General features: G+C 50.0%; 1 protein-coding gene across 1 annotated transcript in view; it reads right to left on the bottom strand.

Annotated features, from left to right (window-relative positions):
- Positions 1–2,482: 2,482 nt before the first annotated feature.
- Positions 2,483–17,399, bottom strand: part of retreg3 (reticulophagy regulator family member 3) — a 66,850-nt gene continuing 51,933 nt past the window's right edge. The window contains exons 6-9 of the mRNA XM_063038081.1: positions 13,674–13,811; positions 7,018–7,097; positions 6,624–6,756; positions 2,483–5,622 (exon numbers count right to left, since the gene is read on the bottom strand). Coding sequence (XP_062894151.1) covers positions 5,114–5,622; positions 6,624–6,756; positions 7,018–7,097; positions 13,674–13,811 — 860 coding nt within the window. The 3' untranslated portion in view covers positions 2,483–5,113. The remainder of the gene's footprint in view (positions 5,623–6,623; positions 6,757–7,017; positions 7,098–13,673; positions 13,812–17,399) is intronic.

Here is a 17,399-nt window from a genome sequence, read left to right on the forward strand (position 1 = left end):
ACAACAACCTTGCACAACGTCAGTAAGACCAAAGAACTGAAGGGTGAGACGAGGGAACACACACACCAGTCTTTAGAGAGATCAGAAGTGGAGAGAGTTAGCAATTTCAAGTTCCTGGGTGTCAGTATCTCTCGAGATCTATCCTGGGCCCAGCATATCGATGTAGTTACAAAAGAAGGCAGCACAGCGGTTATATTTCATTAGGAGTTTGAGGAGATTTGGTGTGTCACAAAACACACTTGCAAATTTCTACACGCGCTGTGGACAGCATTCTGACTGGCTGCATCACTGTCTGGTATGGGGGTGGGTGAGGTGGGGGCTACTGCACAGGATCAGAGCAAGCTGCCGAGTGTTGTAAACATAGCTCCATCACGGGCACTAACCTCCAAAAAGGCATGAAGGACCCCCATCCCCCAGGACATGCCCTCTTCTCACTGCTACCATCAGGGAGGAGGTACAGGAGCCCGAGGACACACACCCAGCGATTCAGGAATAGCTTCTTCCCCTCCGCCGTCAGGGAGGAGGTACAGGAGCCTAAAGACACACACTCAACGATTCAGGAACAGCTTCATCCCCTCTGCCATCAGGGAGGAGGTACAGGAGCCTGAAGGCACACACTCAACGATTCAGGAACAGGTTCTTTCCCTCTGCCATCAGGGAGGAGGTACAGGAGCCCAAGGACACACACCCAGCGATTCAGGAACAGCTTCTTCCCCTCCGCCATCAGGGAGGAGGTACAGGAGCCTGAAGGCACCCACTCAACAATTCAGGAACAGCTCCTTCCCCTCTGTCATCAGACATTGAACCCATGAACACTACCTCAGTACTTTTTTGCCTCTTTTGCACTATTCATTCGATTTTTTAATATATGTACTTACTGTAATTTACAGTTTTTATGTATTTCCGCATATTTCGCCACATATGCCAGTGATATTAAACCTGATTCTGAAAGGTGGTGGATTTTGTCTACATCAGGATTAAACCTTTTTTTTATGTCCTGGATGCCTACAATTAACCCAGGTCTACATGGGCTTTGGGATGTTGGTTAATAAGGTTCAGTCGCTGGGCATCTCGTATGTGTTAGTAAATTGGATTCGACACTCTGTGCTGCCAGGATCGATCGGTGCTGGGGACGTTGTTGTTTGTCATTTATGTCAGTGATCTGGATGATAACGTGGTAAATTGGATGTGCAAATTTGCGGATGACACCAAGATTAGGGGCGCAGTGGACAGTGCTTGCAGTGGGATCTGGACCAGCTGGAAAAATGGCAGGTGGAGTTTAGTACAGACAAGTGGGAGGTTTTGCACTTTGGTAGGAACAACCAGGGTAGCTCCTAGGTAGAACAAACAGATCTGGGAATACAGGTCAGTAATTCATTGAAAGTGACATCACAGACAGATATGGGGCTGTGAAGAAAGCTTTCGGCACGTTGGCCTTCATAAGTCAAAGTACTGAGTACAGGAGACGGGATGTTACGTTGAAGTTGTAGAGGATGTCAGTGGGCATTATTTGGAGTACTGTGGGCCGTTTTGGTCACCTACCTACAGGAAAGGTGTAAATAAGATCTGAAGCAGGCTTTTTCCACTGAGGCTGGGTGGGGTGGACTGCAACTAGAGGGCCTAGGTTTAGGGCGAAAGGTGAGAAGTTTAAGGGGAATCTGCAAGGGAACCTACACTCAAAGTGGTGAGAGTGTGGCACGAGTCGCCAGTGGGAATGGTGCATGTGAGTTCAATTGTCACACTGAAGAGGAGGTACATTGGTGATTCCAGGATTGAGCGGCTTGTTACATAAAGGGCTCTGGGCTCGTATTCACTGGAATTCAGAAGAATGAGGGGCGACCTCATTGAAACCTATCAAATGATGAAAGGCCTCGACAGGATGTGGGGAGGATGTTTGCTATGGTGGGAGAGTCTAAGACCAGAGGATACAGACCTCGGTACAGAGGGGGAATTTCTTTAGCCAGAGAGTGGCGAATCTGTGGAATTCGTTGCCTCAGACGTCTGTGGAGGCTATGTCATTGGGTATATTTAAGGCAGAGGTCGACATATTCTTGATTGGTCAAGGTGTGAAGTGAAACGGGGTGGGGGTTGGGGGCTGAGATGGAAAATGGATCAGCCATGATGAAATGTTGGAGCTAACTCGATGGGCCGAATGGCCTAATTCTGCTCCTGTAGCTTATGTTTGTATGGTACATAACTGGGAGAGGTATGAACCAGGTGCAGGTTGATGGGACCAGGTTAGCACAGACTAATTGGGCTGAAGGGCCTGTCTGCACTGTTGTGCTCTATATTGTGTCTCCTCTTTTGGCGACGTACATAATGACCATCTCCTCACCATCGTCTTTATTCATCCAGCGAGGATCATTTCGTTATTTTGCTCTTTTCAACAGGACAGCTTTGCTGCCGTTCACAGGCACGACAGACCGCCACGACAGAATTTAGATCAGGGACATATAAAATCAAGCCCTCAGATTTCCATTCACATACTTAGAAAATCACTTTAATGAGTGATTCAAAAATAAAGTGACTTTTCTACAAAAACAACATGTCCAAATGGATCAAGTCAGTCAATCTTCGAACATGAACAAGTTGGAAAGTACACAAGGTGCTTCTGAAGATCACATAACATCAAAAATACACACTGCACGTTCTACACAACAGTTCAATCCACTCTGCATTTACAAAATATTTTAATTGCCTTGGCTTCTAATGAAATGCTGAAAATGTCAATTGGATTAAAATGTCGGAGCTGTCGGCAAGGAAAGGCTTTGCCTCGAATTCCCAAAGCTTAAAGCTCACTAACTTTCAAATAAAACTTTAGTATTCATATAATTTCATACAATTTTCTAAAGGTGTAAGGGATCAACCCGTTCTTTATAGATTTTTTTTTAAATTTCAGGAACTGATGGAATCACAATTATTAACAGCTAGCATCTACAGTCCAGACCCTGCGGAAAGATCACATGAAATGAACCTCTTGTGAAAGCCAGTTAATGAGAATTCACAAGTGGCCACGTGGATCACTGCACACGAGGCCAGGACAATAGTTTTACACAAACGCTCTGTAATCCATTGTGCATTTACAATCGTAACGCCTGCATTTTCAATGGAACTTTCTCACAATCCTTCAACACTACAGTTCAACTCAAACACAATGTTCAGACAGATGAAGGATTGAAACAGAAGCACTGACCACCTCATCTACTTTTACACAGCGCCCACTGGATCTTCACTTTCTATCCAAATACAACAAATCACACTGTGCTCCATCAATAATGAATTTCTTTAAAAAGTCATGAACATGTATTAAAAATATCTGAAACTTCAAAGAAGTCTGCTCACTCAAATGAACTTAAATAAAACTATTGCTTCGTCACATCACCGCAGAACTTTGGATTACGGCATTTACCTACTTCAAAACACCTTGGCCTGGAGCTTAGTATTTGCATTTTGATTTGCTGTTTTCTTCCCTGATCAAACAGACGGAAACTGTTGAACTGTCGTTGAAAGGCAGTGCAACACTACGCTGACGTCACTACAGTCAGGGGGACTGCTTCCTCACGGAGGGGAAGCAGCGAGATTCTCAACGTTAGACAGTATGGTTGCTCCTTGGGTCCCGGCGTCCCAGGTCCAGATTTCTCACCTGTCGCCTTTTCCCCCCTGAGGGTTACGGTCAGAGAAAGCTGCAAGACGGTCAGCATCGTTCGGCGTCAAGACAGCAGTGGTCACACCTCGGGTCTCATCGTGACCAAATCCGATGTCAATCGCAGGCTCAGACTTCTCATCTGTTACCCAAGGGCATCTGTGATGTCGAGGGACCAACTTCACCTGTCACCCGATCACTGAACTGTAGTGTCTGACCGTCATTATTACCACATTTCAGCCAGAACCCTTGGTCTGATAAATCCAAGGAAGTTCACAACCCCTTCCTGTAACACTACCTAAGCTCATTCCGAAACATTTTTTGACCCTCAGGCCTGGTCATATATTTTTTTTAAATAAAGAGTCATCACGATCTGATGGACTAACTGAAAGTTATTGCTGTGCGGCGTCTCTTGGTATAGAGACCATCTTCAGCAATGTATTGGCACAGAAAACAAGAGCACCAACTCCTGTTCCACTCATTGCGGTCAGCTCCTCACCGCAATTCCAGCTGACAAGTGCCAGTAGCGTCTGCATCCTACACACTGAATAAATTAAAATACAGTCACCTCTGAAGGTGGGACTGCAGAGTTTTGAGGTACAACAAGCAGACAAGGTTCAAGCCAAACAGACAGCTGTAGAGGTATGGAACAGTCGTCGGAGACGAGGTGCGAAGCACAAGGAAATTCTGCACCAGGGTTTAAACATCCCACTAGTTAGAACCAATTAAACCCCCCCCCCACCCGTGTTGCAGGATTGTGACTTTCCCTTGGCATTGGGAGATGAAACAGGGACTCTAAAAAAGCATCTCTCTTCCCATATCAGCCCCTTTACCCCACCCCACACCCCCGCCACATCCCAAGGCTGAACTTGCCAAACGTCCTGCTGTTCTCAGCCAACTACAGCGATGTTTACTTCTTATCTGCCGCTTATGAGTATCCGTGCTCGATAGTTTGGATCGAATTGCTTCACCCTGCAACTCGGATCCTAGCTGGTGAACGTTTAAGTGCATAATGATGCATTTTACGAGGTCACAATGAAACCACACATACGCACACACGCGCGCACACACACGCACACACACGAAGCCTGGCTTTACTCACCAACTCTCCACCATGCTAAAGAACATTAACTGTGGGGAGGATGTGCAGAAATACCTCACAGACAGTTGCCGGAATTTCACCTTTTACGTACACAAAACCACGCCAAGCTGCGTCTACGACAATTCTGTTGATCCAAGTGTGTCAGCTGGGTATCAATTACCTGTCTGGGTAGATTGATTATTGATTGGGGTTTGATCACACAAAGTATCAGTAAACCTATGCCACACTGAGCTGTGCAAATGTGTTCACATGTGAGAAAGGAAGGGCAACCATGGAGCCAATCAAGATATATTAACCTATGCACAGACCCCCTTCCCCTGCTAAACTACTGGGTCCACGTGGCGTCGTCTAGCAACACCCACACAAACCTACTGCTTTCGAAGAAAGTTTGAGAGGAACCCTGCCTTTGACGGCTGTCGTGTGCCCCGGCTGTGGGTGCCAAGGTTCTCGTCCTGATTCAGTTCTGATTGGTCCAGCAGTTCAAAATCGTCTCCCTCCACATCCGTGTCCGCCTCTACGCTTCCGTGCTTGTGCAAGGCCTGGACAGCAGCAGCTCCCAATGACCGTCCCTCCGGAGCGGCCCCCGACAACGCGGCCGCCACCACGTTGCTGGCGATCGCTCCTGCCAGAGAGAAGCCCTGGCTACCCGTGAAACTCAGGGGCGACGGCAGCCCGCTCTGGGACAGGTCTTCATCGATATCCTCCTGATCAGAGGACAGGCTCGCGTTATCCTGAAGCAGGGGCTGGTAGGATGTCGTTGGAATACCCAGGCTGGTGTCGTCGTCGTCGTCCAGTCCCGTCGCATCGGGGTTTATGGACGGGAATTCCGGGAGATCTCTCGCAAATGACTCCTCAGGGTCGCTATGGCGGTCGAAATCTACGAGAGAGAGAGAGGGAACTTGGGTCAGTGACAGGTTGCAGGAGTTCTTGTCATGAGAGTGCAGGAAGCTAATTTTCCCCTCAGTTATTTAACCAGGCAGAAACCTCAAGAGCAGGGGGCTGCTTCCCAAACTGGGATCCATGGACCCCTAACAGGAGAAAAGGGGACGGGGCCATGGCATTGAAAAAGGTTTGGAACCCCTGCTCAAGAGTAAAATCAAGGCTGGATTGTTTGCCCTCAGCAAACTTCTCACACTCAGAATGGGACAAACAGTTACAGCAGTGGCTGAAATTCTGCTGGACTGAACGCCACGGCTCTGAGTTCAGTCCAATTCAACGGAGAGTTCGGCGAATGAGAACAAGTCTATTGCAGATGAAGAGTTGTGCACGCAACGATAACGTAGATTCGGTGGGCTGAATCCTGCTCCTTTGTCTTACGGTCTGAGAAAGGCCCCCCCACCTCCCCCCATTAAAACATCAGAACTTACCCTCAATTGTCTTACGGTCTCAGTATGCCCCCCCCCCACACCTCCCCCCGTTAAAACATCAGAACTTACCCTCAATTGTCTTACGGTCTCAGTATGGCCCCCCCACGTTAAAACATCAGAACTTACCCTCAATTGTCTTACGGTCTGAGAAAGGCCCCCCACCTCCCCTCGTTAAAACATCAGAACTTACCCTCAATTGTCTTACGGTCTGAGAAAGGCCCCCCACCTCCCCCCGTTAAAACATCAGAACTTACCCTCAATTGTCTTACGGTCTGAGAAAGGCCCCCCACCTCCCCCCCGTTAAAACATCAGAACTTACCCTCAATTGTCTTATGGTCTGAGAAAGGCCCCCCACCTCCCCCCGTTAAAACATCAGAACTTACCCTCAATTGTCTTACGGTCTGAGAAAGGCCCCCCACCTCCCCCCGTTAAAACATCAGAACTTACCCTCAATTGTCTTACGGTCTGAGAAAGGCCCCCCACCTCCCCCCGTTAAAACATCAGAACTTACCCTCAGAGCCATCTGTGATCGGGGTCTGTCCTCGGGATAAGTTGAAAGTTCCGTTTTCTGTGTACGACACCTCTGCGTCTGAATGCTCGAAGTCAGAAATTTCCAGTTCCTTACCGAACGTAGAGTCATCGAACTTTGCCATGCAAGAAACAAGCAGCAAGATGAGATCTGCACATCCATTTAATTCCATGCCATCTAAATACACTCCCCAGCGTTACATCAATAATTCAGAATTATGGCAAGAGTCAGTGGACTTTGTTGTGTGGGCAGAGAGATCAGCGTTTATCTTAGCAGCATTGAGAAAACGACTATGTCTTCATAGAAACATTTAAGCCTCGAAAGGTTTGGGGAAGGAGTCAGTGGGGGGGGGGGGTAGGGTCAGAAAATTCCGTACCTTGGGGCAGAATGCAGCCAGCTCAGCCTCGCTGTCACTCCCATCGTCTGCAGCCCTGACGGCTGTTGTTCGGCGACGCACTGAAAGACACCAAAGGTCAGACACTTCTGCAGCCCGTGGCTCGGAGGCGCTGCCTTCAAGACGGGGCCTGACTGGAATGGTGCAGCTGTCTGCTGCACACCTCCACTTTGTGCACCCCACACTTAGGGAAAGCTGGCCCAGTTCTGGGTCGGCTTGGACATTAGGAGCAGGTCACCTCCTCAATTAGATTTGGAAAAATTACCGAAGAAAGAGAAAGTGCCATCTGTGGCAATGAATTCCACAGATTCACCACCCTCTGGCTAAAAAACAGTTCTTCCTCACCTCCATTCTGAAAGGGAACCCCTCTAATCTGAGGCTGTGTCCTCTGGTCCTAGACTCCCCCACTACAGGAAACATCCTCTCCACATCCACTCTATCTGTGTCCTCTGGTCCTAGACTCCCCCACCATAGGAAACATCCTCTCCACACCCACTCTATCTGTGTCCTCTGGTCCTAGACTCCCCCACGACAGGAAACATCCTCTCCACATCCACTCTATCTGTGCCCTCTGGTCCTAGACTCCCCCACTATAGGAAACATCCTCTCCACATCCACTCTATCTGTGTCCTCTGGTCCTAGACTCCCCCACTACAGGAAACATCCTCTCCACATCCACTCTATCTGTGCCCTCTGGTCCTAGACTCCCCCACCATAGGAAACATTCTCTCCACATTCACTCTATCTGTGTCCTCTAGTCTGAGACTCCGCCACTACAGGAAACATCCTCTCCACATCCACTCTATCTGTGCCCTCTGGTCCTAGACTCCCCCACTATAGGAAACATCCTCTCCACATCCACTCTATCTGTGCCCTCTGGTCCTAGACTCCCCCACTATAGGAAACATCCTCTCCACATCCACTCTGTCTGTGTCCTCTGGTCCTAGACTCCCCCACTATAGGAAACATCCTCTCCACATCCACTCTATCTGTGCCCTCTGGTCCTAGACTCCCCCACCATAGGAAACATTCTCTCCACATCCGCTCTAGCGGGGCCTTTCAACATTCAATAGGTTTCAATAAGATCACCCCTCGTTCTTCTGAATTCCAGTGAGTACAGGCCCAGAGCCGGCAAACACTCTTCGCGTGACAAGCCGTTCAACCACAGAATAATTTTCATGAACGCCCTTTAAACGCACTCCAATATCAGCACATCCTTTCTTAGATAACGGGCCCAAAACTACCTACAATACTCCAAGTGAGGCCTCACCAGAGCCATACAAAGCCCCTGCATTACATCCTTCCTTTTATATGTTCGTCCTCTCAAAATGAATGCCAACATCACGTGTACTAGCGGGTCAGGGCACGTTACTCTCACTTTACAACATCAGCAAACAGGAGATTAACTGCCTGATTATTTCACTGTCTGCCGGTGCGAATTCACCCACTTCCCTCTCCCATCTTCTCCGACGGGTAAAGCTCTGCTCGCTACACTACAGGAAGGACTTTGGAGAGGGGCCAGAGGACGTTCACCAGGATGGTGCCTCGCGCCGAGTGCGTTAGCTAGGAGAGGTTGGACAAACTCGGCCGTTTTCTCTGGAGCGATGGACGCCGAGAGGAAACTGGAAGCACGTACGTAAAATAATAAGCATCTCAAAGTGTGTTGCAGAGTCTTTCCCCTCCCCCATCCCAACTTCCCAGGTGGAATAGAGGGCACAAGTTTAAGGAAGACATTTTAAAGATGTACGAGTAAGATTTGGTGTTCTTTTTTTAAAAAAACAGATTTGTAGTTACCCGGAAGATTCTGCTAGGGGGAAGTGCTGGAGGCAGGTTAAATAATTAAAAAGGCACTAACTAAAAAAGAGAAGCTACCATTTAACTGAGTAAAGAAATTACGTATTTAGATGAAATACAGAACAAATGAGAACACTAGCAATACCTCTACAGTACTACAAAGCTGTGTGTATTAGTTCCTAATAAGTATCGACAGAGGAATTCATCCAGTTTATGCTGCCGTGCTCCTTTCACAGACCGTAAATGTACAAGCAACACACATCATAGTTGCTGGTGAACGCAGCAGGCCAGGCAGCATCTCTAGGAAGAGGTGCAGTTGACGTTTCAGGCCGAGACCCTTCGTCAGGACTAACTGAAGGAAGAACTAGTAAGAGATTTGAAACATCGGCTCAGATGCCCAGTGCTCTCTGTATCCGACAATGACAGGAGACCCGTGCGGGTGAGTTTTGATAAGTGGAAGAAGCTGCTGAACTGGGTCAGTTCCACCCTCTCACACTCGGGGTAGCAATGATGGGCAGACGGGGACGATGAGAGTCATCGACCGATGGATGTGTAGGCGGATGTACAGTTTAAATTGGCCATGGTTAGCACAGGCATTGTGGGCCAAACGGCCTCTTCCTGTGCTCGATTTCCGAAGTGGACTCCATAGACCCCCTCGGTTAATGATCATAAGATATAGAAGCAGAAGTAGGCCATTCAGCCCATCGAGTCTGCTCCACCAGTCAATCATGGGCTGATCCAATTCTTCCAGTCATCCCCACTCCCCTGTTTTCACCCCATATCCTGTGATGCCCTGGCTAATCAAGAACCTATCTATCTCTGCCTAAAATACATCCAATGACTTGGCCTCCACAGCCGCTTGTGGCAACAAATTCCACAGATTTACTACCCTCTGACTTAAGTAATTTCTCCCCATCTCAGTTCTAAAAGGGCATCCTTCAATCCTGAAGTGGTGCCCTCTTGCCCTAGACTCCCCTACCATGGGAAATAACTGCCATATCTGATCTGCTGACGCCTTTTAACATTCGAAGTGTTTCTATGATTTCCCCCATCATTCTCCTGAACTCCAGGGAATACAGCCCAAGAGCTGCCAGACGTTCCTCATACGGTAACTCTTTCATTCCTGGAATCATTCTCGTGAATCCTCTCTGAAACCTCTCCAATGTCACTATATCCTTTCTAAATTAAGGAGCCCAAAACTACACACAATACTCCAACTGTGGTCTAACAAGTGCTTTATAGAGCCTCAACATCACATCCCTGCTCTTATATTCTGTACCTCTAGAAACGAATGCCAACATTGCATTCGCCTTCTTCACCACCGACTCAACCTGGAGGTTAACCTGTAGGGTATCTTGCACAAGGTCTCCCAAGTCTCTTTGCATCTCTGCATTTTGTATTCTCTCCCCATCTAAATAATAGTCTGCCCATTTATTTCTTCCACCAAAATGCACGACCATACACTTTCCAACATTGTATTTCATTTGCCACTTCTTTGCCCATTCCCCTAAACTGTCTAAGTCTCTCTGCAGGCTCTCTGTTTCCTCAACACTACCCGCTCCTCCACCTATCTTTGTATCATCGGCAAATTTAGCCACAAACCCCTCAATACCACAGTCCAAATCATTGACATACATCGTAAAACCCAGCGGTCCCAACACCGACACCTGTGAAACTCCACTGGTAACCGGCAGCCAGCCAGAATAGGATCCCTTTATTCCCACTCTCTGTTTTCTGCCGATCAGCCAATGCTCCACCCACGCTAGTAACTTCCCTGTAATTCCATGGGCTCTTATCTTGCTAAGTAGCCTCATGTGTGGCACCTTGTCAAAGGCCTTCTGAAAATCCAAGTACACCACACTACTGCATCTCCTTTGTCTACCCTGCTTGTAATTTCCTCAAAGAATTGCAGTAGGTTTGTCAGGTAGGATTTTCCTTTCAGGAAGCCATGCTGGCTTTGGCCCATCTTGTCATGTGCCTCCAGGTACTCCATAATCTCATCCCTAACAATCGATTCCAACAACTTCCCAACCACTGATGTCAGGCTAACAGGTCTATAGTTTCCTTTCTGCTGCCTCCCACTCCTCTTAAAGAGCAGAGTAACATTTGCAATTTTCCAGTTATCCGGTACAATGCCAGAATCTATCAATTCTTGAAAGATCATCGTTAATGCCTCCGCACTCTCTCCAGCTACTTCCTTCAGAACCTGAGGGTGCATTCCATCAGGTCCAGGAGATTTATCCACCCTCAGACCATTAAGCTTCCTGAGTACCTTCTCAGTCGTAATTTTCAGTGCACAAACTTCACTTCCCTGATGCTCTTGAATGTCCGGTACACTGCCGACGTCTTCCACTGTGAAGACTGATGCAAAATATGCATTCAGTTCTTCTGCTATCTCTGCATCTCTCATTACAATATCTCCGGCGTCATTTTGTATTGGTCCTTTTGTAAAGGACACGCCTTTTCTACCTCCTGCTGTAATTTGTAATCCACATCCTGGCTGCTGTTTGGAGGCCTGTATACAACTGCCATTATGGTCCATTAACCCTTATTATTTCTTACCAAGGGTCAATGGCATAAAGAGGGTTGGGAACCCCTGGTCTATGCTTTGTAAAGCTGTTTCCTTCTCAGTCGTGATGAAGATGCCAGGCGTGAAGCAATAACCATTTCTCCTTTCGCAGAAGCCGCCCGACCCCCCCCCGAATGTTCCTCCAGCTGTCTGGTTGTCGCTCGAGGACCCAGCGTTCCCTTTCGTGCCTCCATTTATTCCACTGAGTTCAGGTAATCTCATTACAATATACAGACTTCTGACGGAATTTGACAGGGTGATGTTTCTGTGTGCGTGTGTGTGTCTAAAGAAGGGATCGATGGCGCTGGGCGGGCTGGTGCCAATGGAGCACGCAGGGCAGAAATGAGTTCAGCAGTTTCTTCACCCAGAAGTAGAATGTTTGAAATTCTCTGCCCAAGGAGGATGACATGTTCAAAACACTAAACTGCTTAGAAGGTTAAGGGAGTGAGAGGTAATGGAGTCCGTACAGAAACGTGGCATTGAGGTAGACAGCCACAAAGCACTCTAACGGGTGGATGGAGCAGCTCAGCACATCACTGGGACTCAACAATCTAAACTCTCAATGCCCACGGCGCACTCGTAATATCATTACAGACCCAACCCGTCCGGACACCGTCTGTTCAATCTCCCGCCGTCTGGTCGGAGCGACAGAAACACCTCAGCCAAGACAGTCAGAGTGGAAAACAGCTTCTTCCCGAGGGCTGTTGTGCAGCTGAATAATGCCACACCCCGGCTTGCCAGTGGCCTTGGAGTGCTATGGACTATCAAAGTCACTCGTGTGTGTAAATACGGATTTTTAAAAAAACTATTCCATATCACATGCATTGTAAATATCTGTTCTGCGCAGACTGAAGTCGCACCACAATCTCATGGTCTTGAGCAATAAAGCTCTGTTCTGCTTTCACGCACACTGAGTTGTTCCCAAGGACCGTTTCTGACATTTTGGATTCAGAAATGGTTTCACAGTAATTTATTATCTATTGAGACACAGTGAGGAACAGGCCCTTCGAACCACGCCACCCAGCAACCCCCCCGATTCAATCCCAGCCTAATCATGGGACAACTTACAATGACCAATTAAACTACCACCCTGTATTTGGCCTGAGCTCCCGTAGTGACAACACAGACCCAAAGCAAAGTCAAAATATTCCTGGATCAGTTTACACAGGTAAACCTAGTTTTTAACCCACTCACAGAATTTGCCAGAATAAACCCTGATATGGTTAATATGAAATGCTAAACTGTTTAATTTTAAAGGGTTAACACATGAGGAGTGTTTAATGGCTCTGGGCCTATACTCACTGGAAGTCAGAAGAATGAGGGCTGACTTTATTGAAACCTATCGAATGCTGAATGGCCTTGATAGAGTGGATGTGGAGAGGATGTTTCCTATATTGGGGGAGTCTAGGACCAGAGGACACAGATAGAGTGGATGTGGGGAGGATGTTTCCTATAGTGGGGGGAGTCTAGGACCAGAGGACACAGATAGAGTGGATGTGGGGAGGATGTTTCCTATAGTGGGGGGAGTCTAGGACCAGAGGACACAGATAGAGTGGATGTGGAGAGGATGTTTCCTATAGTGGGGGAGTCTAGGATCAGAGGACACAGATAGAGTGGATGTGGAGAAGTTGTTTCCTATAGTGGGAGAGTCTAGGATCAGAGGACACAGATAGAGTGGATGTGGGGAGGATGTTTCCTATAGTGGGGGGAGTCTAGGACCAGAGGACACAGATAGAGTGGATGTGGAGAGGATGTTTCCTATATTGGGGGAGTCTAGGACCAGAGGACGCAGATAGAGTGGATGTGGGGAGGATGTTTCCTATAGTGGGGGAGTCTAGGACCAGAGGACACAGATAGAATGGATGTGGAGAGGGTGTTTCCTGTGGTGGGGGAGTCTAGGACCAGAGGACACAGCCTCAGAATAGAGCGCTGTCCATTTAGAACGGAGGTGATGAGTTTCTTTAGCCAGGGAATGGTGAACCTGTGGAATTCTTTGCCACAGGTGGCTGTGGAGGCCAAGTCACTGGGTATATTTAAGGGAGAGATTGATAGATGATTGATTGGTCAGGGCATGAAAGGATACGGGGAGAAGGCTGGAGATTGGGGCTGAGAGGGAAATGGATCAGTCATGACGAAATGGTGGAGCAGACTCGATTCTGCTGTACGTTCCACGTTCTGAGGATTACACCAATTTAACCGACGTTGCCCCGTGGGACCGAATGCCAAGGGTGAAGCGTTAGGTTAGTATTTGCCGGCGAGCTGCCTGGTTACTCACACTGACGCTCACGTTGCCTCGTCACCATGTATCCCTTCACGCTGAAATCCAGACGCTTGAGCAAGGGTTCGATCCTGGCGTAAGCCTTTAACGACAGCTGGTGGTAGACAACCAGAGGCCACAGTAGCAGGCCTAGCACTGCGGGCAAGGAAAGACAGAAAGGAGAAAGCATCAGGGGCAGCCCAAAGCAGCGAGACTCACAGCCTGATGGAAACAGTTAATGTCTGACTGTAGAACGACACGGTCACTCTGTAACAACGGACAGAATCTCGGCTTTCATAAAGTTGTTCCTCAGTTCCAAGCTTGCTGGTCCAGTTGTTTTTTTTTGCTGTGGCTTTGGCTGAGGAAGCCTCGGTAAGACGAGGCTGAGCGGAGGGGTGCAGGCGAGGGTTTCCTGAGCATCCCTCTCCCTACCTGGTTTAGAGTTCATGATCATTATTACGTGCCGTGTCGCGTGACATCATCATTATGTGTCGTGTCTTACAACATCATCTTTATGCGCCGTGCCGTATGACGTGGGCGATCGTGGTCTTTGACCATGCTTGCTCTTGGGAAATTTTCCTACAGAAGTGGTTTGCCACTGCCTTCTTCTGGGCAGTGACTTCACAAGACGGGTGACCCCAGCCATTATCAAAACTCTTCAGAGACTGCCTGCCTGGCGTCAGTGGTCACATCACCAGGACTTGTGATCTGCACCGGCCGCTCGTACGACCGTCCACCACCTGCTCCCATGGCTTCCCGAGACCCTGATTGGGGGAGGGAGGCTCAGCAGGTGCTACACTTCACCCAAGGGTGATCTGCAGGGAGCTTACACCTCCTTCGATAGAGATGCAACTCCACCCCACCACTCACAGAGGAGGTTAGGGTTAGGGGTTCCTCAAAACAGTTATAGCCGGGTGGTAGGGGATAAGATCCCAGTACTTATCCAATGCTCCCAATGGCGTGCATCTCAAACAGCCTCCGACAACCAAGTCCAGCTCCTGACCTTCACGTTTGACTCAGCTACCAAGCTCGGTGGAAGCGTTTCTACTGACAGGGGAAGGGGAAAAGGGGAGTTACTGGCGCCTTACAGCCAGTCAGTTCGGGTGGATGGGGCTCGTCAGCTGTGCTTGGCAGCTCATCGAGGAGAAGGAAAACTCCGATCTGAAACCGCTGCTTGCCTTGCAGCTGTACCCACTCATGGGAAAGGCTTTGGGAGTAAACCCAGAGGGAAAAATACGGACCTGATTTCAATGCTGACTGGCAACTCCTGCAACGCCACTGGTGCCAAACTGTATCAGTCTCTGCCGTTCCTTTGAATTCATCAGCTCTGTGCGGGGGGGGGGGCCTGCTGCATGGGCAACAGCTCGTTCTCCCTATCGTACCGCCAACAGCTCTCTCCGTACCATACCGCCAACAGCTCGCTCTCCGTACCATACCGCCAACAGCTCGCTCTCCCTATTGTACCATCAACTGCTCGTTCTCCCTATCGTACCGCCAACAGCTCGTTCTCCCTATCGTACCGCCAACAGCTCTCTCCGTACCATACCGCCAACAGCTCGCTCTCCGTACCATACCGCCAACAGCTCTCTCAGTATCGTACCGCCGACAGCTCTCTCCGTACCATACCGCCAACAGCTCGCTCTCCGTACCATACCGCCAACAGCTCTCTCCGTACCCAACAGCTCTCAGTATCGTACCAACAGCTCGCTCTCCCTATTGTACCGCCGACAGCTCGTTCTCCCTATCGTACCGCCAACAGCTCTCACCGTACCGGCGACAGCTCGCTCTCCCCGTACCGGCGACAGCTCGCTCTCCGTACCCTACCAACAGCTCTCTCAGTATCGTACCGCCAACAGCTCTCTCCGTACCATACCACCAACAGCTCGCTCTCCGTACCCAACAGCTCTCAGTATCGTACCGCCAACAGCTCGCTTTCCCTATTGTACCGTCAACTGCTCGTTCTCCCTATCGTACCGCTGACAGCTCGTTCTCAGTATCGTACCGCCAACAGCTCGCTTTCCCTATTGTACCGTCAACTGCTCGTTCTCCCTATCGTACCGCCGACAGCTCGTTCTCAGTATCGTACCGCCAACAGCTCGTTCTCCCTATCGTACCGCCGACAGCTCTCACCGTACCGGCGACAGCTCGCTCTCCGTACCCAACCAACAGCTCTCTCAGCATCGTACCGCCAACAGCTCGTTCTCCCTATCGTACCGCCAACAGCTCTCACCGTACTGGCGACAGCTCGCTCTCCGTACCCAACCAACAGCTCTCTCAGTATCATACCGCCGACAGCTCTCTCCGTACCATACCGCCAACAGCTCGCTCTCCGTACCCTACAGCTCTCAGTATCGTACCGCCAACAGCTCGCTCTCCCTATTGTACCGTCAACTGCTCGTTCTCCGTATCGTACCGGCAACAGCTCGCTCTCCCTATCGTACCGCCAACTGCTCGCTCTCCCTATCGTACTGCCGACAGCTCGCTCTCCCTATCGTACCGCCGACAGCTCGTTCTCCCTATCGTACCGCCGACAGCTCGCTCTCCCTATCGTACCGCCGACAGCTCGCTCTCCCTATCGTACCGCCGACAGCTCGCTCTCCCTATCGTACCGGCGACAGCTCGCTCTCCCTATCGTACCGGCAACTGCTCGCTCTCCCTATCGTACCGCCAACTGCTCGTTCTCCCTATCGTACCGCCGACAGCTCGTTCTCCGTATCGTACCGGCAACAGCTCGCTCTCCTTATCGTACTGCCGACAGCTCGTTCTCCCTATCGTACCGCCGACAGCTCGCTCTCCCTATCGTACCGCCGACAGCTCGCTCTCCCTATCGTACCGCCAACAGCTCGTTCACCGTATCCTACCGCCGACAGCTCGTTCGCCCTATCGTACCGCCGACAGCTCACTCTCCCTATCGTACCGGCGACAGCTCGCTCTCCCTATCGTACCGCCGACAGCTCGCTCTCCCTATCGTACCGCCGACAGCTCGCTCTCCCTATCGTACCGGCGACAGCTCGCTCTCCCTATCGTACCGGCGACAGCTCGCTCTCCCTATCGTACCAACAGCTCGCTCTCCCTATCGTACCGCCAACAGCTCGCTCTCCCTATCATACCGCCAACAGCTCGTTCACCGTATCCTACCGCCGACAGCTCGTTCGCCCTATCGTACCGCCAACTGCTCGCTCTCCCTATCGTACCGCCAACTGCTCGCTCTCCCTATCGTACCGCCGACAGCTCGCTCTCCCTATCGTACCGGCGACAGCTCGCTCTCCCTATCGTACCAACAGCTCGCTCTCCCTATTGTACCGCCGACAGCTTGTTTGCCCTATCGTACCGCCAACAGCTCGTTCACCGTATCCTACCGCCGACAGCTCACTCGCCCTATTGTACCGCCGACAGCTAGTTCTCCCTATCGTACCGGCGACAGCTCGTTCACTGTATCATACCGCCGACAGCTCGCTCTCCCTATCGTACCGCCGACAGCTCGCTCTCCGTATCGTACCGCCGACAGCTCGCTCTCCGTATCGTACCGCCGACAGCTCGCTCTCCCTATCGTACCGCCGACAGCTCGCTCTCCCTATCGTACCGGCGACAGCTCGCTCTCCCTATCGTACCGGCGACAGCTCGCTCTCCCTATCGTACCAACAGCTCGCTCTCCCTATCGTACCGCCAACAGCTCGCTCTCCCTATCATACCGCCAACAGCTCGTTCACCGTATCCTACCGCCGACAGCTCGTTCGCCCTATC

Source organism: Mobula hypostoma, chromosome X1, assembly GCF_963921235.1.
Source record: "Mobula hypostoma chromosome X1, sMobHyp1.1, whole genome shotgun sequence".
Classification (NCBI taxonomy): Eukaryota; Metazoa; Chordata; class Chondrichthyes; order Myliobatiformes; family Myliobatidae; genus Mobula; species Mobula hypostoma.